General features: G+C 39.4%; 1 protein-coding gene across 2 annotated transcripts in view; it reads left to right on the top strand.

Annotated features, from left to right (window-relative positions):
* Window positions 1-21,455, top strand: part of ppp2r2ab (protein phosphatase 2, regulatory subunit B, alpha b) — a 229,745-nt gene that overhangs the window by 149,359 nt on the left and 58,931 nt on the right. For both annotated transcript variants that reach the window (XM_051923506.1, XM_051923509.1), the window contains exon 6: window positions 18,599-18,776. In XM_051923506.1, the coding sequence (XP_051779466.1) occupies window positions 18,599-18,776 (178 nt within the window). The remainder of the gene's footprint in view (window positions 1-18,598; window positions 18,777-21,455) is intronic.

Here is a 21,455-nt window from a genome sequence, read left to right as displayed (position 1 = left end):
TCAGATCATCTTTTATTGCTCCTCATTCCAACATACATGCTCCTCAAAAGAAGGACAAAACCAGTTACAAAGACCATAAATACTTCGCCTTAGAGTGCTCTCTTTCAGCTCCGGGACTGTTTTGCACAGACAGATAGGAATATGATTGAACAACAAAACTTAGGAGAAATATACAGAAACTGTTCTATTCTTCATCAAGGTCTCTGCTGATAATTTTACTGTCACAAAGAGGATCCATGAGTTTCCAAATCAGAAACCCTAGATGACAACAAAAGTACACATACTACTCAAAAAACCCAACACTGCCTTCAGGTCAGGTCAGGTGACAGGGTATTATACAGTGCAGCCAGAGCTGACCACTGGAGAGGTATCAGAGAAGCCAAAGAGGCCTATAAGAATAAAATATCTCACAGAGGACAACTCACAGTGAGTGTGGTAAGGAATTCAACACGTTACAAATTACAAGGCAGTATCCACATGTCTGTTGGCTCAAATGCCTCGCTGGCAGAAGAATGGAACCATTTCTTTGACACTTTTGGGGTTAAGAGGTCCAACATGACCACATTACCAACTACAGACACCAGCACTCACATACTCACTCTGCAACAACATGAGGTGAAACAAGTGCTCAGGATAGTGAACCCAAGAAAGGCCACTGGCCCTGATGGAGTATCTGGGAAATTACTCAAAGCATGAGCTGACCAGCTTGCCAGGGTCTTTAAGATTTTTAATCTTTCTCTGGCGTCAGCTACTATTCCACCCTGCTTAAAATCATAATCATCCCTGTCCCTAAAAAATAGCCACCAAGAGCTTAAATTATGATAGACCGGTTGCTCTCACGCCGGTAACAATAAAGTGGTTCGAGAGATTGGTCTTAACAGCACATTAAATCCTGCCTTCTTCCCACTTTCAACATGCATCAGCTTGGTTACAGATCAAACAGGTCCACAGAAGATGCCATTGCTACTGTTCTACATACAGCGCTGAGCCATGTATATCAAAGAGGGAGATATGTAAGGCTGCTCTTCTTAGACTACAGTTAAGTATTTGATACAATAATCCCTGATATATTGGTAAGCAAGATGACACACTTAGGCCTCCGTTTTTCCTTCTCCTGCACCGGGATAAAGGACTTTCTGACAAATCACCCACAAAGGGTTAAACTTGGCCCTCATCTCTCCTCGTCCCTTCTACTCAGCACAGTATCTCCACAAGGTTGTGTGTTGAGCCCACTTCTTTACTCTTTGTACACGTATGACTGCACCCCTATCCATTCCACAAATGCTATCATTAAGTTTGCAGATGACACCACTGTAATGCGGCTCATATCAGAAGGAGATGACTCGACCTACAGAGATGAGGTTCAGAGACCAACAAACTCATTCTGGACTTCAAAAAGCACAGGACAGAACCGGTTCCTCTCTACATCAGCAGAGACCATGTGGAAAGGGTGCACACCTTCAAATTCCTGGGAACCCACATCTCCGAGAACCATTCCTGATCTGAGAACACCACAACAATGGTCAACAAAGCGCAACAGAGACTGCACTTTCTGAGAGTCCTGAGGAAACAACTTGGAGCAATAACTGTTGGTGGCTTTTTATCATTCAACCATCAAGTGCATCCTGGCATACGGTATCAGAGTATGGTATGCCGGATGCATGGCAAAAGACAAGAGGGCTCTCCAAAGAGTCATAAACTCAGCATAACAAAAAATATCACAGGCTGCTGTTCATCCTCCCTGGAAGACATTGCCAGCTCTCGCTATCTCACCAGAGACACAAAATCATTAAGGATCCTTCACACCCTGGTCACCACCTATTTGAACTGTTACCCTCTGGTCGGTGTTACACTGTAGATCTTTGAAAGCACCGACCAACAGATTCACAAATGGTTTCTTTCCAATGGCCATAAATACATTGAACAAAAATTAGCAAATTAAGGCAGGTTAAACAATTTCTAGTCATTGCTGGGAAATAGACTTGTATCCACTGCTGCTGCCCTCGTTATTACCCAGTGGTACCCAATGGTATTATTTATTGAATTACAATTTTTGATCTAATTTCTTTTTAAGTATATATTTTACATATAATATACTATTATCTATAAACTGGGCTAAATGTCCTTTAGTGCAATAACTTTTTTTTTTTCTTATAAAAATGGTGTTGTTTGCTGGAGTGGCGCTCATAATTTCATTGTAATTTTTTTACAATGACAATAAATGTTTTCTATTCTAAAATGCCTTGAAGTTAACAGGGAAAAAGATACTGAACTGGTTTTGAGAGTAGTATAATGGTGAAATGGCCTTTTAAGGGCTAGGGAAGAATCTGCCAACCATGCTCGACCAATTATTGTGGACAAAAATGTGATTTGAGCTGTGAGGAAGATGTTCAAACCAATGTGTCACTGTACCTCAATCAACAAAAGACAGATGGAGCAAATACCACAAACAAAATACAAAATAATGGCTACAAACTAGCAATAAGTAAATAAAATGTAGATTGTTGCACTCACAGTTCTAGTCTTGGGGCACATATTGGCCAGACCACAAAGCGGCACCACGAGATTGGCTAGTTCCATTGTTTGAAGTTGTAGCTCTGGGTGGAGTTTCCCATGTATTTTTTTTCTTCCATCAAGAAGAAAGGAATGCTTTGTAAATAATAGTAAATCTTTTCATTATTATTATTTAATGGGGTCTCATTCTGATGTGAGAAAGGGGGTTCTTTCTGGTTTGCTTTCACATTGTGGCTAGGCACATACTGTAGTTAATTACCCATGGGCTACTGCAGTGAATAGTATTATACATTTGGTGGAAGTATTCATAATATTCTCACAATGGTCAATGACCCAGTTTTGCCTATTTAAATTCATTGATTGCCCACTTGCAGCCAAAGCAAACTGCTTCCTTGAAATGAGGCCCACTTCATGAAATGTGTCCACATAGAAACAGGTTAACATGCCGTTCACAAACCAACAACTGCAACCCACGACCATATGATTGGAAAACACTGAGCTAATGTACAGCTATTGAAAATACTTCATGTTTTTACTGTCTTTTTAATATGTAACATTTGCGGGATGGGAAATCTGGCTGGAGTACTGATTGGATCATGACAGCGACTATTGGATAAGTCTGTGTCAAATCATCACAGTTTTGGACCTCATCATCACAAATTTTAAGGAAACTTGGCATGCTGATTTGGTCATTTGAGTAACCCATGGAACTGAAATTGCATGTGTCTTGGATCAATATTAAGGGAGATTTAAGCTAATAAAGTTTGAACTTATTGGGGGTGATATCATTTTGACTGGCTATATCTCCCTAAATATAAGTTGCACAGAAAAGGTTCCCATACTCTCTTAAAGATCTTTTCCAACTTTATAGTTTACATAAATATTATGCCTTCCCAAAATGAAGAATTGCCATGTTATGAGTGATTATAATATTAAAAATTGAATAGCAAAAAAGCTGTATTTTAAAATTGGTATTTTTTTCCTATAGCTAGCTTGTAATGTCATTAACATCTCAAGAAAATTTGGTTTTTGAGTTTTTACTGAGATATCATTACATACAGTGGTGTGAAAAACTATTTGCCCCCTTCCTGATTTCTTATTCTTTTGCATGTTTGTCACACAAAATGTTTCTGATCATCAAACACATTTAACCATTAGTCAAATATAACACAAGTAAACACAAAATGCAGTTTTTAAATGATGTTTTTTATTATTTAGGGAGAAAAAAAAATCCAAACCTACATGGCCCTGTGTGAAAAAGTAATTGCCCCCTTGTTAAAAAATAACCTAACTGTGGTGTATCACACCTGAGTTCAATTTCCGTAGCCACCCCCAGGCCTGATTACTGCCACACCTGTTTCAATCAAGAAATCACTTAAATAGGAGCTGCCTGACACAGAGAAGTAGACCAAAAGCACCTCAAAAGCTAGACATCATGCCAAGATCCAAAGAAATTCAGGAACAAATGAGAACAGAAGTAATTGAGATCTATCAGTCTGGTAAAGGTTATAAAGCCATTCTAAAGCTTTGGGACTCCAGCGAACCACAGTGAGAGCCATTATCCACAAATGGCAAAAACATGGAACAGTGGTGAACCTTCCCAGGAGTGGCCGGCCGACCAAAATTACCCCAAGAGCGCAGAGACGACTCATCCGAGAGGTCACAAAAGACCCCAGGACAACGTCTAAAGAACTGCAGGCCTCACTTGCCTCAATTAAGGTCAGTGTTCACGACTCCACCATAAGAAAGAGACTGGGCAAAAACGGCCTGCATGGCAGATTTCCAAGACGCAAACCACTGTTAAGCAAAAAGAACATTAGGGCTCATCTCAATTTTGCTAAGAAACATCTCAATGATTGCCAAGACTTTTGGGAAAATACCTTGTGGACTGATGAGACAAAAGTTGAACTTTTTGGAAGGCAAATGTCCCGTTACATCTGGCGTAAAAGGAACACAGCATTTCAGAAAAAGAACATCATACCAACAGTAAAATATGGTGGTGGTAGTGTGATGGTCTGGGGTTGTTTTGCTGCTTCAGGACCTGGAAGGCTTGCTGTGATAGATGGAACCATGAATTCTACTGTCTACCAAAAAATCCTGAAGGAGAATGTCCGACCATCCGTTCGTCAACTCAAGCTGAAGCGATCTTGGGTGCTGCAACAGGACAATGACCCAAAACACACCAGCAAATCCACCTCTGAATGGCTGAAGAAAAACAAAATGAAGACTTTGGAGTGGCCTAGTCAAAGTCCTGACCTGAATCCAATAGAGATGCTATGGCATGACCTTAAAAAGGCGGTTCATGCTAGAAAACCCTCAAATAAAGCTGAATTACAACAATTTTGCAAAGATGAGTGGGCCAAAATTCCTCCAGAGCGCTGTAACAGACTCATTGCAAGTTATCGCAAACGCTTGATTGCAGTTATTGCTGCTAAGGGTGGCCCAACCACTTATTAGGTTCAGGGGGCAATTACTTTTTCACACAGGGGCCATGTAGGTTTGGATTTTTTTTTTCTCCCTAAATAATAAAAACCACCATTTACAAACTGCATTTTGTGTTTACTTGTGTTATATTTGACTAATGGTTAAATGTGTTTGATGATCAGAAACATTTTGTGTGACAAACATGCAAAAGAATAAGAAATCAGGAAGGGGGCAAATAGTTTTTCACACCACTGTATCTATCTATCTATCTGAAGTGTGCATCAAAAGCACAATTCTTTACAATACTGTTGAATAGCAATTAGTGATCTGTGGATGGTACAGGGTTATTAGGGTTTATGAAAACTAAAACTAAAGCCAGAGCTAAAAGTGAAAATACAATTTTAATTGAAATAAAAATTACTGTTAAATGAATAAAAAAGACAATGCCAAAGTAACTAAAACAAATAGAATTAATGATGAAATCGGAATAGTTTGTTTTTCTCTTCAGTTAACACTTGACTTCTTGAGAGACACTGGCCTGCTGAAAACGGCCTTGAATTAAGTAAATAATATTTGAGATCATACACTCTTTCATTGTATGTTTTCAGAAAATATAGATCAAGCCTGTCCTCATAAACCTAAGAAACTAACACAAAACTACACTTGTGCCTGAAAGTTTGTGAACCCTTTAGAATTTTCTATATTTCTGCATAAATATGACCTAAAACATCATCAGATTTTCACTTAAGTCCTAAAAGTAGATAAAGAGAAACCAGTTAAACAAATGAGACAAAAATATTATACTTGGTCATTTATTTATTTATTGAGGAAAATGATCGAATATTACATATTTGTGAGTGGCAAAAGTATGTGAACCTCTAGGATTAGCAGTTAGTTTGAAGGTGAAATTGGAGTCTGGTGTTTTCAATCAATGGGATGACAATCAGGTGTGAGTGGGCACCCTGTGTTATTTAAAGAACAGGGATCTATCAAAGTCTGCTCTTCACAACATGTGTTTGAGGAAGTGTATCATGGCATGAACAAAGGAGATTGCTGAGTACCTCAGAAAAAGAGTTGTTGATGCTCATCAGGCTAGAAAAGTTTACAAAACCATCTGTAAAGAGTTTGGACTCCACCAATCCACAGTCAGACAGATTGTGTACAAATGGAGGAAATTCAAGACCATTGTTACCCTCCCCAGGAGTGGTCAACCAACAAAGATCACTCCAAGAGCAAGGCGTGTAATAGTCGGTGAGGTCATAAAGGACCCCAGGGAAACTTCTAAGCAACTGAAGGCCTCTCTCACATTGGCTAATGTTCATGTTCATGAGCCCACCATCAGGAGAACACTGAACAACAATGGTGTGCATGGCAGGGTTGCAAGGAGAAAGCCACTGCTCTCCAAAAAAAACATTGCTGCTCTTCTGCAGTTTGCTAAAGATCACGTGGACAAACCAGAAGGCTATTGGAAGAATGTTTTGTGGACGGATGAAACCAAAATAGAACTTTTTGGTTTAAATGAAAAGCATTATGTTTGGAGAAAGGAAAACACTGCATTCCAGCATAAGAACCTTATCCCAGCTGTGAAATGTGGTGGTAGTATCATGGTTTGGGCCTGTTTTGCTGCATCTGGGCCAGGATGGCTTGCCTTCATTGATGGAACAATGAATTCTGAATTATATTAGAGAATTCTAAAGGAAAATGTCAGGACATCTGTTCATGAACTGAATCTCAAGAGAAGGTGGGTCATGCAGCAAGACAACGACCCTAAGCACACAAGTCATTCTACCAAAGAATGGTTGAAGAAGAATAAAGTTAATATTTTGGAATGGCCAAGTCAAAGTCCTGACCTTAATCCAATTGAAATGTTATGGAAGGATCTGAAGTGAGCAGTTAATGTGAGGAAACCCACCAACATCCCAAAGTTCAAACTGTTCTGTATGGAGGAATGGGCTAAAATTCCTCCAAGCTGGTGTGCAGGACTGATCAACAGTTACCGGAAATGTTTAGTTGCAGTTATTACTGCAAAGGGGGGGGGTCACACCAGATACAGAAAGCAAAGGTTCACATACTTTTGCCACTCACAAATATGTAATAAATCATTTTCCTCAATAAATAAATGACCAGGTATAATAATTTTGTCTCATTTGTTTAACTGGTTTCTCTTTATCTACTTTTAGGACTTGAGTGAAAATCTGATGATGTTTTAGGTCATATTTATGCAGAAACTAGCAAAATACCCGCGCTTCGCAGCGGAGAAGTAGTGTGTTAAAGAGGTTATGAAAAAAAAAGGAAACATTTTAAAAATAACGTAACATGATTGTCAATGTAATTGTGTTGTCATTGTTATAACTGTTGCTGTCTTTTTTATATATATATATATATATATATATATATATATATTATATATATATAATATACACACACACATAAACATTTATATACATATACATATATATACATATCTACATATACACATCTACATATATATACACACATACATAAACACACACATAAGACTTACTGAGTGAAACGGGCTTTCATTGACAATCATGTTAACGTTATTTTTAAAATGTTTCCTTTTTTTTTCATAACCTCTTTAACACACTACTTCTCCGCTGCGAAGCGCGGGTATTTTGCTAGTATATATATATATATATATATACATATACACACATACATGCAGTTTTAATAACACAGAAATCAATATAAACATTAACATCATTATCATATGAGAATATGAAGTAATATATAAGAAGCACATTTCATATAAATATAAATTATTAAACAGTAAAATCTTCTTCTGTAATTTGCTACCGTGGCAATTTGTGTGTCTGTCCAGGATTTTAAATGACCTGTAGCTCGCAAACCGTTGCACCTATACACTTGAAATGTGGTACACATATAGTACGTCACGTCTACTATCCGCTTTATGGGTGATGATTGTTTTAGTCTTTTTATCTTTATTTTATTTTATTGTAGAATCAACTCCTATCTGCGCACAGCAGGGCAGCCGTGGGCGGATGCGTATGGTGTATTCACTCAATGTTATCGTGCATTGCGCTGTCAGTGGTATTTTGATAAAAGAATTTGAACAACATATAAGAAGCGTATAAATTATTAAACAGTAAAACATTAACATTTAAGAAGTAAAGTTACATTAAGTACTACTGCTGTGCCTTCGGGTATACCTCATTTTTTGTTTGCCCATTACATGCTTAAATGTATACATTTTTTGGTGCACCTACCCGAGAACACGCGACATATAACCGAGCGTGGGAGAAGCATAGATTTTAAACACGCGTTGAGTTGATCTGCTGGTCTCCCTCGTGAAATAACTGGTAACGTTTGACTAAAATCTACAGCGAGTAAAACGACATTACCTCCTATTTTTTTTTTTACGATCTCTGAGATGTTGCTTTTTTCGGTTCAAGGCTTCATAAGCTCTTTTATGTTGTATGGTGTACTTATCCCAAACCATCATCTTTGAATGTTGCAAGACTTTCGCCTTGTATGTAGATCGGGGTAATTACATTCATTGCATTCCTAGTCTGAATCACAATGTGATTGTATGGGTGGTTACCTGGCACTGTAGGGTTGCCACCCGTCCTTTAAAATACGGAATCGTGCCGCGTTTGAGAATGAAATTGCGCGTCCCGTTTTGAATCAATACTGGACGGGATTTATCCCGTATTTTTTTTATCATTTTTTTTTTAAAGCAGCGTCTCATGCAAATCATCCCACACGCATTTTATGAAGATGCCTCCTTTCCTACTTTTGATTGGGTAATACTTGATGTCATCGTTAGTTTGATTGGTGTTTTTAACTGTCCAGTGAGGAGGGCGTGTCTTTTAAGTACAGTCTGCAAAGTGTTGGCACTGAGATGTGGCGTCAGCGCCATACTTGAAGCCCCTAACGTTGCGGTCAGCAAGTCGGCTAACATCCGCCATGTGCCGTCTTTCAGTTGCGAGAAGATCATAGAATGGTTGAAACTGTTGCCCCTAATGTTGCGCCACGGCGTGTGGTTCGTTTATACCTCGTGTGTTCTCATTAAAGTTTTATCTCGCGAATATGTTATTGCAATCCGCAGCGGGAGCGTTTCTATAAACTTAATTTAAACTTACGTTTTACACCGTGCTTTGTTTCCCTTATGAACATGCTTGTATGCTTAACTCGCTCCGTTCTCAATTGTTTAATTAATTTTTTGCTGTTAGCTGTTCGCGGCTCTTCCTCCATTTCCCCCTACTTCGTTCTTTTATCTCGCGAATATGTTACTGCAATCCTTAATGGGAGCGTTTCAATAAACTGATTGAAAATAGTTTTGCATTTACCTTTTTAGTAAAAGGCGAGCTTTTAAGCCTGAGAAATCAGCCCGTAAATGTACACGTTTAATTGCACATGTGTTAATATGTATGGTTACACAGTATTAAAAGACAGTGAACAACGTCAGTTACCTTTGTTCCCGCGTTTGATAAAAGGTGAGCTTTTAAGCCTGAGAATTCACCCCGTAAATGCACACGTTTAATTGCACATGTGTTAATATGTATGCTTACACAGTATTAAAAGACAGTCAAATATTAACGTCATTTACCTTCGTTCCCGCGTGTGACTCGTGCTGTAAATCTCTTCCTTGATTTTAGTTCACGTGATTACGTAGGAGGCGTGATGACGCGATACGTGACTCCGCCTCCTCCATTACAGTGTATGGACAAAAAATATGTTCCAGTTATGACCATTACGCTTTGAATTTCGAAATGAAACCTGCCTAACTTTTGTAAGTAAACTGTAAGGAATGAGCCTGCCAAATTTCAGCCTTCCACCTACACGGGAAGTTGGAGAATTAGTGATGAGTGAGTCAGTGAGTCAGTCAGTCAGTGAGGGCTTTGCCTTTTATTATTATAGATGTAGAAAATTCTAAAGGGTTCTCAAACTTTCAAGCACAACTGTAAACTGAATCTAGATGGGCTCTTCGGCCACTAGAGTGAGGAAAGAAATTCAACTTTGTTGGAATAATGAATAAGTTATGTACACGCTCTACTGTTTGAATGGTGAGGTGGGGATGTAAGAACATAAACAATGGATACACTCTCAATTTATACTCCACCTGAGCCTTTGATGCAGCAGTTGTGTCTTTGCTTGAAATTGTGTACAGTAATCCCTCGCTATATCGCACTTCGCCTTTCGCAGCTTCACTCTATCGCGGATTTTATATGTAAGCATATTTAAATATATATCGCGGATTTTTTGCTGGTTCGCGGATTTCTGCGGACAATGGGTCTTTTAATTTCTGGTACATGCTTCCTCAGTTGGTTTGCCCAGTTGATTTCATACAAGGGACGCTATTGGCAGATGGCTGAGAAGCTACCCAACTTACTTTTCTCTCACTCTTGCTCTGACTTTCTCTGATCCTGACGTAGGGGGATTGAGCAGGGGGGCTGTTCGCACACCTAGACGATACGGACTCTCGTCTAAAAATGCTGAAAGATTATCTTCACTACCTTCTGTGCAGCTGCTTCGTGAAGCGACATGCTGCACGGTGCTTCGCTCTCTTAAAAGCTCGAAGGGCACGTATTGATTTTTGATTATTTGTTTTTCTCTGTCTCTCTGCTCCTGACGGAGGGGGTGTGAGCTGCTGCCTTCATTGTAACTGCTTTGTGCCTCTTTGCTTCGCATACTTAAAAGCCAAACAGCCCTATTGATTTGTTTGCTTTCCTCTGTCTTTATGACAGTCTCTGCTCCTGATGCGCACTCCTTTGAAGAGGAAGATATGTTTGCATTCTTTTAATTGTGAGACGGAACTGTCATCTCTGTCTTGTCATGGAGCACAGTTTAAACTTTTGAAAAAGAGACAAATGTTTGTTTGCAGTGTTTGAATAACGTTCCTGTCTCTCTACAACCTCCTGTGTTTCTGCGCAAATCTGTGACCCAAGCATGACAATATAAAAATAACCATATAAACATATGGTTTCTACTTCGTGGATTTTCACCTTTCGCGGGGGGGTCTGGAATGCAACCCCCGCGATGGAGGAGGGATTACTGTAATTATGTCCTTACTGTTGTCATCCTGATGATCCATGACAAGTGTATCAGGATGGTATGGGAATGAATAGGATGGAGATGTAAAAGAATTTGGTCATTACTCTCCAGTGTTTGGCATAGTTTCTTCAATACATCCTAGCCATCGGTTATCATCATATGCACCCACAACATAACCTTTGATACTTGCAATGTTGAGGGATTCCCTAATCTGACATCCACTTTGTCAGTTTACAACGGACAAAACAATGTTTCAGAGTACCTGGAATTGTTCTTGCTGATTAGAATCTCTTCATTAAGTATTCAGATTCATGTTGGAACATACTGTATCTGTTGTGGCAAATTGGCAGTGGATGTTCCTGATACTAGACTCGACAAATTCAGAGAGCTGGTGTATAGTTACAATCTGCCCATCAATGGGTCATTCTAGACTAGCTTGTGCAGCAAGATGTTTAACTGTCCCTCCAACTACAGCACATGGGCCTTTGCCATGTGAGGTTGCAAAGAAGTGCCGTTCTGCAGGTATAGCAAAATGCACCTCATGATGGCACAAGTTGATGAAAATTTTCAAGTTCTTATACTGAGAATCGCAACCATCCGGAAAGTAGATCATCTTCTTTGGACACCCATAGGTCTTATCAAGGGACTGAAGAAGAAGCTTCTGAAAAAGGTGAACTGTAACAGTGTTGTGTATTGCAGTCTGAGATGACAACAAAGCTGACTTTCTCCAATTTCTCTTCTCCGTGATAGTAGCAAAAGGATGTATCTTTGCTTGAAATGACAGGTGGAATCCTGAAGTACAAAACTGTATTTCTCTGCAAAATCTGCCACAACTGAGACTGGAAAAATGTACTGTGCTGTTTTGCAGTGAAGTCATGACACAGAACTTTTGGAAGACTACCTAGGAATGGCTCTTGGAATTTATCAGTCTGACTGCTTCTTTGTCTCAGTTATAGACCTATCAGTTGATGTCCATTGCTTATACACCACATTGTCAGTCATGCTGTTTGCCATGTAGTCATCTAGATTTCTAAGGAGATTAGTAGTTCCTGGACACTCTGAGCAATCCTGGAGAAAACATCTGATGCTTGCATTGTATTGCTCCAAAGCAGTCACAATAGTGCGTTATCTCTCCATTTGAAATGATGTCCAAGTGTATTCCATGAAACATAAATGTAATGTTCTGATGTATTTTAAACACACATACACAATGTATGTCGTTGGATCCAGCAAGAACACATTATCTGGGTTACAGGTCAGCAACTTTTGATAATCAGATTTTGATATCCAGATGTTTCTGTTTGAAGTGTTCGAAAGCCTCATGAAGGTTACAAAGCGCAAGACTTTTAAATCAGCTTCCTATCAGCTATCACTGAAATACAGTCTTTCATTCCAGGCATCTCCTGACTAACAGACTGTGAAAAGTACAAGTCCTTTACCACTTCTTCTGTACTTCTGGAATGTGTTTTTCCAGACTTTGGATTAGGCATTGACAAAATCCCATGTTCTTTCACCAGCATCTTAGGATTTCCAGGCCATGTAGTGGGGAACACAATTCCTCCTCAGTTTTCCTCACACACCACCTTTTTGGTAACATAGTTAGGACTTGCACTATTTTTGCATTTTGAGGTTGAAGGTATGAACTTTTCTTTTAGCTGGTCTGTCATTTTTTTCCATTATCTTTATATGAACTCAATGGTTGTCCATTGTCAACATCTAACTTCTTCCTCAAGCTACTATCAACCCACTGTACTCTGAGTTCCACATACAAGCTCTGCCCCACTCTCTTTGTTTTTAATGGAGATTCGTCAATCAATGATAAAGACTGGTTTAGAAGTGTCAATTCAACATTGGCAAATGTACCTTCATCTCTAGATGTTGAGGGACCAGCCATAGGTTCAGGATCAGGAGGGTCTGTTACTACTGGAAGAGTCAGACTTTCAGATCTTTGTTCTTGGGTGTGCAGTTTATGTAGATGCGAAGACATGACCATAAATTGAGACTTGGGTGATCCTGTATTGCTGTCTCAGGCACATCTCTTAAAGCAAAGGCTATCTTCTTGACATACAGTAAATAACATTTGAAAGGGTTACAACAAGATTTCTGATTGAGTCTAAAGAACTTCTTTACCAAAGACATTGTGAAAATGTATGCTGCTTCAGTAACATTAATGAAGCTTCTGTTCAATTTCCGTGTAGCATAATTGAAACCTTAATTAGTGTCATTACTTACACCTATGCTTGCAATCTTATTTCATGTCAGTGTGGCTACCATGAAAAAGGCCCTTTAGTAACATGAAACCATGTGATGCCACCTATAAATAATTATAGCTCAGCAATGACTCAAAAGCCAAAGACCACATTTTCTGGGGAAGTTCATAACATTATAAGTTAACTTTAGGAAAACAAATTAACCAATTTTAAAATATAGGTTTTTTTGCTATTCAGTTTTTAGTATTATAATCACTCATAAAATGGTAATTTTTAATTTTGGGGATAGCATAGTATTTACGCAAAATATAGAGCTGGAAAAGAGCTTTAAAAGGATATGAGAATCATTTCTGTGTAACTTAATATGTAGGGAGATACAGCCATAGTCATAATCCCCCCAATAAGTTCAAACTTTGTTAGTCTAAATCTTTTTTAATATTGATCCAAGACACGTGCAATTTCAGTTACATAGGTTACTCATATGAAGTCCAAAGGTTCCATTTGACATGGAATTACCTTATCTTATAATAGGCCTACATAAAAATTCTGCATATGGCTGCTACATCTCTGTGATGTCATGATGACCTTGTGAAGCATCGTGGAGCACTGAGAAAAAAATGTTCAATTAAGTGGGCAAAAGGAGAATTTCTAGGAAAATATTCAGCGAACAAGGAGAAACCATGTAGGCGGGTGTTGCATGAGTTATAGTTTAATGAGCAGCACTACTTATTTTTGTCAGCTCTTGCCCAGTTTGCATATGTGCTTAAACAAATATAGCATACTAGCCAACCCGCAGCGTACCATACGCCGCATAATCAGGCCACTTTTTTAATGATTTTTAAGCACAGGGAAAAAATTAACATTTGAAAAATCCATAATTTAATAAACCACCAAGAAAAGTAACATTGTAACAATGCACGGTACGAACCAACATAAAATTGTCCGTGACTGAAAACTGGAGGACCGCCGTCACGCCTTCTCCTCCCAGAGCGAGGGACGGGGGTGGACGGCGCAGAGGGCGGAACGGGAGGAGAGGGGAAGGACGCCCATTCCGCCCCCTCCGTCATGCTAGTCTGCTGATTTGTCGTTCAGTATGCACTGCCTGCTCATGTGCCCACCCCCAACATGTCACCTGAGTTGTTTTTTTTTTTCTTTGCACAGTCCACATGCACCTGTGAGTCACGTAGACTTTTCATTGTTCTTTGTGGTTCTGGCTGCTTTTCTATATATAATCCACCAAGTCACCCGACCATGTTAGTAGGGGGGGGGTGTGTACAAAGGGCAGGGACATAATCAGTGCGAGCGTATGACCCACACTTACTGGGAATTCCTCATTCGTGGGGAACAATTGCAAGCCCCGGTTTCCAGCACGAATGGGGTTCAACGGCTTACCCATGCCTCTCTGCGCCGGGTAGACACACATTGATCCATTCAGTGTAGCGCGCGTGCAGTAAATGAAGATCTCATGGCAAGCCTGAAAGCATAAAATTGGAGCTGTGTGACTCGCGTTCTTTTCGCGGTTCGCTTTTCCTCAACATGGGTCAATTGTATGTGCCAGCCTGGATCTCCGTAAGGGAATAGTAGTGGATAAACCATGGGGTCACAGTTCATATTGAGAACAGAGATACGCTTGCAAGCATCTCCCCTTGGATATATGCAAATGTCGCGTTGTGCAGGAGGTTCCCCGTCTTTACCTACAAAGATAGCAGCAACATCAGTTTGACAGGACGGGGCGTTATACCTTCTCATAACCAGACTTGGATTTTCCATGAACACCATTTGTACAGCAGTAACAGGGTTACTGTGAGTGATAATGTCATGCATTTGCATGTAAGACTTTGCGGAGGGATTAACCTGTCGTATCATGTTGTCTAGTTGAAGCAACAAAATGTCACTGCAAGCGCTATTACATTGCTTTTGCAAACGTTGACTGGTAGCCTCAGCAGAATCGAAGATATATAGCTGACCGTATTGTGGTGACGTGTCAGGATTGGTAAATAAAGGAGAGACCTGGTGATAAATTTGACCATGGATTCTGAAAGCACACGGTCCTTGTCCAGATGGTTGAGCGATGTGTGCACCCATTGACGCGAAAGCTAAAGCAGAGTTGTATTCCCTGATATGATCACAGTAATTTCGGGACAGCGGGTTCTTGCCAGTCAAGAGGTCTTCTAAAAAAAAGAGGGGGTTTGGATAGCGGTGGCAAAGACACCTTGCCGGCATGACAACACTTAGTGTAATGTCCAAATTTGTTGACCTCTGCTGGCCAATGAAGAGCATTGCAAGAAGCACATACAGTAGTGCGGTAGGTAGGCCAATGTTATGTTCTTGGGCGTGAATGGCGGTATCTTCTTGAAAAGCTGCAGAAAACTGAATGCGATGTTTGTGCATGAACGAATTAGTGCTGTGTTGACACTGAAGGGAATTGGAATGAGTTGTTTCGAAGCATTGCTGGCAATGTTCACATTGCAAAATTTGTTCAGTGGAGTGTGTTTTTAAATGCATGTTGAGATATCTCTGCTCCCGGAACGTTTTTGAACAAATCGTGCATTGAAAGATCTGTTTGGAATGTGTTTGTTCAGTGGAGTGTGTGTTTAAATGTGCTTTGAGAGATTTCTGGCGCGTGAAGGTTTTGGAGCAGTGTTGACACTGAAAAGAATTCAACAGGGAATGTGTTTTGAGATGGTTAATAAGGTATCTGCATGCGTGAAAGTGTTTGTTGCAAAGTTTGCATACAGATGTTTGTGTTGAATGGATCTACATATGGTTGTGGAGATCCATCTCATTTGTGAAGTCCTCGTTAGAAAATGTGCAATTGAAGGTGAGAGTGGAATGAGTTCGTAAGTGTTTCTTGAGAGCGCGAGTTGTTTTGAAGCATTGCTGGCAATGTTCACTTTGCATCATTCGGTTAGTTTTGTGTTTTTTTTAAATGTGCGTTCAGATATCTCTGCACTCAGAAGCTTTTGGAACAAAAGGTGCATTGAAAGTCCTGTGTGGAATGCGTGTGTTCAGGGGAGTGTGTCTTTAAATGTTTTTCAGGAAGAGGAGAGTGGGCAGGTGACGTCACATTAGTGTGGTGAGCAAGTGGGTGTGCACCCTGTGTGCACATACCGACAGCATCAGAAGATGTCACCAGAAGGTTATCACGTGTGTATTTCAAAGGCATGAGAGCCTCGTAATGCCCATGATCCAAAGGACCGCTAAAAAGCCGGGATATGGAGAGACGTTGGGCCGGATTGTAAACTCGAGGAGAGGCATGAGGACGTTCTTGGAAGTAAATGGTGATAGTAGCTGGAAGAATTTCTGCCTCGCCACCATAGACTCCGGACGTATTCATGTAGTCAGCGTATTGTTGAGCAGACTGTATAACAATGCCTCTGTGACTAACAACAACGGACACCACGTCGCCGAAGTTATCCCAATGTTGGCAAACAAAGCCAACAGCCATGTTGTGAAGTTTGAGAGCAACAGTTTCGTCAATGACATTTTTCCAAAAAAATCCGACTGATAGAAACAAACAGTTACCTGATGCAGGAATTTCTATAACATTGAAAGAAGTGTTGTTTCCATGAAATACATTTGAAGTGGTAGCCATGGAGGGCAAATGAACAGTCAACGTGGCTCACAGCTGGATTTGGACCGCAGCACAGACCAAAGCGAGTATGTGTTTGATGAGCTATTTGAGTTGGCGGGCAGTGCTCTGAGGTGCGTTACCTATCACGTGGGAGGAGGGGTAGAGTTTCTGGGCAGGGCTTCGTTTTACCTTTCCCATGGTTTTCGATGGTGGACGCGGTCGGGTGTCGTAACCGAAAAGAATAATGAAAAGTCAACTTGGCTCAGAGGTGCATGTGGACTCCTAGCACAGACGAAAGTGACTTACGGGGTGGTCGGTGAGTTGTTGCGTCCGGGCACATGAGCAGGCAGTGTGAATGCCTAGAGAGTGAGGGTGGATGCGGGCCGGGGAATAAGGAGTGTTGATGGGAGGGGAAACGTTTTCCGTGTTCCTGCAGGACCATTTAAGAAGACGCATGTTTGTCGCAGATGTGGTGGATGCGGGCCAGGGAATAAGGAGTGTTGGTGAGCCGGGAAACGTTTTCCGTGTTCCTGCAGGACCATCTAAGAAGACGCATGTTTGTCGCGGATGCGAATTGCTGTATGTAGTGTGTAAAACAGTTTGTGATGGTGCACGCGGTCGTGCGTCGTAACCGAAAAGTCAACGTGGCTCAGAGGTGCATGTGGACTGTAGCACAGACGAACCTATATGACAGCGTGTTTTCCGAGTTGGTGGGCGTGGCTCTTCGAGTTGTCGTCATATCCAATGGTCTTAGAGTTGATGGGCGTGGCTATCTTGCGTGCTTTCCATGGGTGTCTACTTGTCGGTGGCTTAGTGAATTATATATATAGATGTGCCATCAATATAATGTTGAAGAAGGTTTCTGTTTTTTTTTTTTTTATATAAATCCAATAAGCCCTTTGTTTGACCCAATTTTTATGTGTCACATGCACCGCAAAATGCAAGATGTATGTGCTTGTCATTACAGTTCTTAGTGTGGAGCGTTTTTCTGTAGCTTTGCTCAATTGGTGAAACCAAACATTTTTCAAATGCCCTTATTCTTAAACAGAAAATTACTGCTAAATAATACAGACTTACCAATGCACATTATACCAAGTTTAAGAAATTATGTGTATGCTAAATCCAACATTTGTATGTATTATGCACTTAAGGCCAAACTCCTTTTAATAATGATTACCCTTGTTATCCTAGCTTATCCCTTTGGACAAATGCTTCATTCACAACGATAAGTGGTTATCAGAAATTTTCTGTAGTATTTTTCAGTACATTAAATGAGATTGTTATTTATTTTTTCTATATTTTAAACACCCTACTAGTTTAAAAATAAACTTATTTCAATGGGGTTTTCTGTTCATTTAAGGAGTTTTTATGCAGGCATGTTTATACTGCATAATTAAACTATTTTGTCTCTTGTTTATGTAATTGAACAGAATTTCTAAATGTAAAAAATATTTGTTACCATGTCTTTTTTAATAAAAAGTGTGGGTGCTGCTGTGATTCAGAGAACTTTCTGCTGCATCTTCCATTGTATAGGAAACCAAGTCAATGGAGACTTATTTAAATTTTTCTCTACAACAAGCCAAACTCAATACCCTAGACTGACAAAACAAAAACAGGATTTTAGATTTTGTTTTGCAAATCTGACTTCATCCACTGTATCAAAGGATGTACTGTATTAAGGATGATATTTTTAGTCAGTACTACTTTTTACTGTGCTGTCTAAAATATCCCCAATAATTATGACAATAATTACCCCACAAACTTTTAATTATCCTGTACTGTATTAGTGGTTTTTTGGACAAGTTCATTCTATTTTTATATTGTTCACTTGTCTTTTCAGGTGCCGGTGTTCCGGCCAATGGACCTCATGGTTGAAGCAAGCCCAAGGAGAGTTTTTGCCAATGCTCATACATACCACATCAACTCTATTTCGGTCAACAGTGATTTCGAAACCTACCTGTCTGCTGATGACTTGCGCATAAATCTGTGGCACCTGGAGATCACAGATCGCAGCTTTAGTATCCAATTTTGTTGTTAAGACATTTGTCATTTTCTCCTTGTTTATATATAGCAGAAATTTAATTCTAGTCTAGAAAGACTACGGTTGGGCTATATTGAGAAGAGTTTCATTGTTAAATGTGTATAAGTTTTTAAATTCCAAATAATTCATAATGCATTGACCTGTTTGTTATTTTGGCTTCTGTCCTTTTGTATTTGTAATTTATTTTATGTAGACTATTGATATAAGAAGGACATTTTGAGGGAATTTGCTTCATGCAGTTATGTGAACTTCGGATATTGCTATGAAGTTTAAAAATGGTGGTGCTCTTTAAAAATGTATAGTAAAATATATGACTTCCAAATTTCATGTTTTATCGATAATTGAATTTGTTGTGCTGTCATTTTTTTTTAGAGTTTGCAAATTAAGCTTGTGTCTTTTTCTTTTTGTATTTTTCTCCAGCATTTTACAGATGTGTAAATTAGGTAAATTATCAGTTCAAAAATGCCTTGTGTGAGTGAAGGCCCTGCAGTGCGTCTACACTGTTTTTTTTTTTTTCTACAACTGTTGCTTTCTGGGTATGCTTCTAACCTCCATGACCATGAGGACATTTCAGGGGTTAGAATGATATCTGTGAAGTAATACTGATGTTAGAGTATTTTCTTATGTGTAACCTATAGATATCAATATTGTTTTAAAAAATTACAAGAAATTAAATTTCATTACATTATATCATGCACAATGAAAAAGATAATTTAGGAATCTTTGTGAAATGAGCATATACTCTTTATTTTTAATGTAATAAATCTTAAGAGTAGGAATCAAGCTCATCCCCACTGATGGGCATTTACATATCAATGCATCCCAAAGGTATCATATGATTTTTAAGGATGCACATACAAATTCATATTTTCCACATGTTTTGCACATGTTTTCCACATGTATGATAGAGAAATGCACATTCCCAGACCTTGAAGTGTTTGTAAATGTCACGCAGAGTGAGAAGCAGGGTTTTATTAAAAGGACTAATTGGCCCAAAAAGTGTTTTTTGTAAATCTGCACATCCTCACATTGTTTGTAGTGATGGCTGTGTAAAGCTTTTATTTAACATTATTTTTATGTAGAACGAAGGTCACAAAATCCCTGATACAGTGACCTATGGAGTCCCAGCTTAAACAACAGCATATCCAAACGTCTTTGAATTAAATGTCTGATTACTTGTGTCACGTAATCCAAACATCCAGTTATATTCGTGTAACACCCCATACAAATGTAATTTGGCTAAAATAATATTAAACTAAACCATTTCTGGAAAATGCCCTTGTGCATAAGAGAGAAGATGGGATTGAGACTTAGAGTTGGTGACCCTCCTCTTTTTCGTTGTTGCACCAGTGATTTGGCCTTCTACTTAATGAATCACCTTGGATATACACAACTACGTGGCATACTTTCCACTTGATTAAAAGTCAAAGAAAAGCATGTGAAAACATAATCTCTAAATGTACAACTCTGTTAGACTGATCACACACCAGAATGACTGAAAAGCAAGAAAATTAAAAAGAAAAGTTATGACGTGGCTGTCGCAGTCACAGTGAGGCATTATGCAGGCATATTACTATTGGTATAAAGGAACCCAGTAGTGTTTCTTGTCACACTTCTGCTGAGTATTTCGTTGTCTGAAAGTATTCAGTGTTAGTGTGTCAGAGAGATGATGTGTAGCATTGTTAATAATAGCACTCAGTTTTGTTTTTTGTAACCCCCAATTCTCTCCTTTGCTACTACCTCCAGATATTCCAGAGTGTGTCCTATAACTGAGTTTGCCCTTTTAATTAGCTTGTTTATTCAGTGGGCCTCTCTTGAAGTGATGTTACCAGCCCAGCACACCACAGCGTAGAAAACTGCACTGGCCATCATAGTTAGTGTGAACCATTTCTACACTCCTGAATAGTGACTGGAGATAGAGGCTCTTTAGTACCTGAAAGTCTATAACCAGTTCCTTGGTTTTGCTGATGTTAAGTCTCCATCTGACTCCTATACTCCATCTCATCCCTTTATCAATGCACCCCATAAATGCTTAATTATCTGAGAATTTCTGCAAGTAACATGACCTAGTGTTATATAATCCGAGGTATACATGGTGAAGAGAAAAGAAGACAGTTCCTTGGGGTGCTCCAGTGTTGCTCACATCCGTATCAGAAATACTGTCGTTGAGTCTCATACTGCAGTCTGCCTGACAAATAGTTGGTTATCCAGTACACCATAGGTTCATCCACCTGCTTATCTCTGGGTTCACCCGTTACTAGGAATGGCTGGGTAGTTGTTGCAGGCACAGACATCAAAAAACATAATCCACACATTGCTGCCAGATTTGTCCAGGTGAGAATAAGCCTTGTGGAACAAATAGATAATTGCTTCCTCCACACCAATCTTTGTCCAAAAGACAAACTGCATTGGATCCTGGTGGTCTACTACCACAAATTAAATACTGTAAATACTGTATGGGGTGGCACAACAACCTCATAACCGTTCAATGTTATTTACCCCTCAATTATGTGTGATTGGGGTTTTATAGTGTAAAAATGTTAGATGTTATTCAGTCAACCGGTACTGTAAGATTTTCTATACATTACAAAAAACAATTCGGATACCTTTGTTTTGTCAGATTAAATTGAAAAACATACTAAACCGGGTTCAAGAC

The sequence above is a fragment of the Erpetoichthys calabaricus genome, chromosome 1 (assembly GCF_900747795.2).
Source record: "Erpetoichthys calabaricus chromosome 1, fErpCal1.3, whole genome shotgun sequence".
Taxonomy (NCBI): domain Eukaryota; kingdom Metazoa; phylum Chordata; class Cladistia; order Polypteriformes; family Polypteridae; genus Erpetoichthys; species Erpetoichthys calabaricus.
The sequence above is the reverse complement of the archived record's forward strand: the minus strand, read 5'-3'. Positions and strand labels throughout refer to the sequence as shown.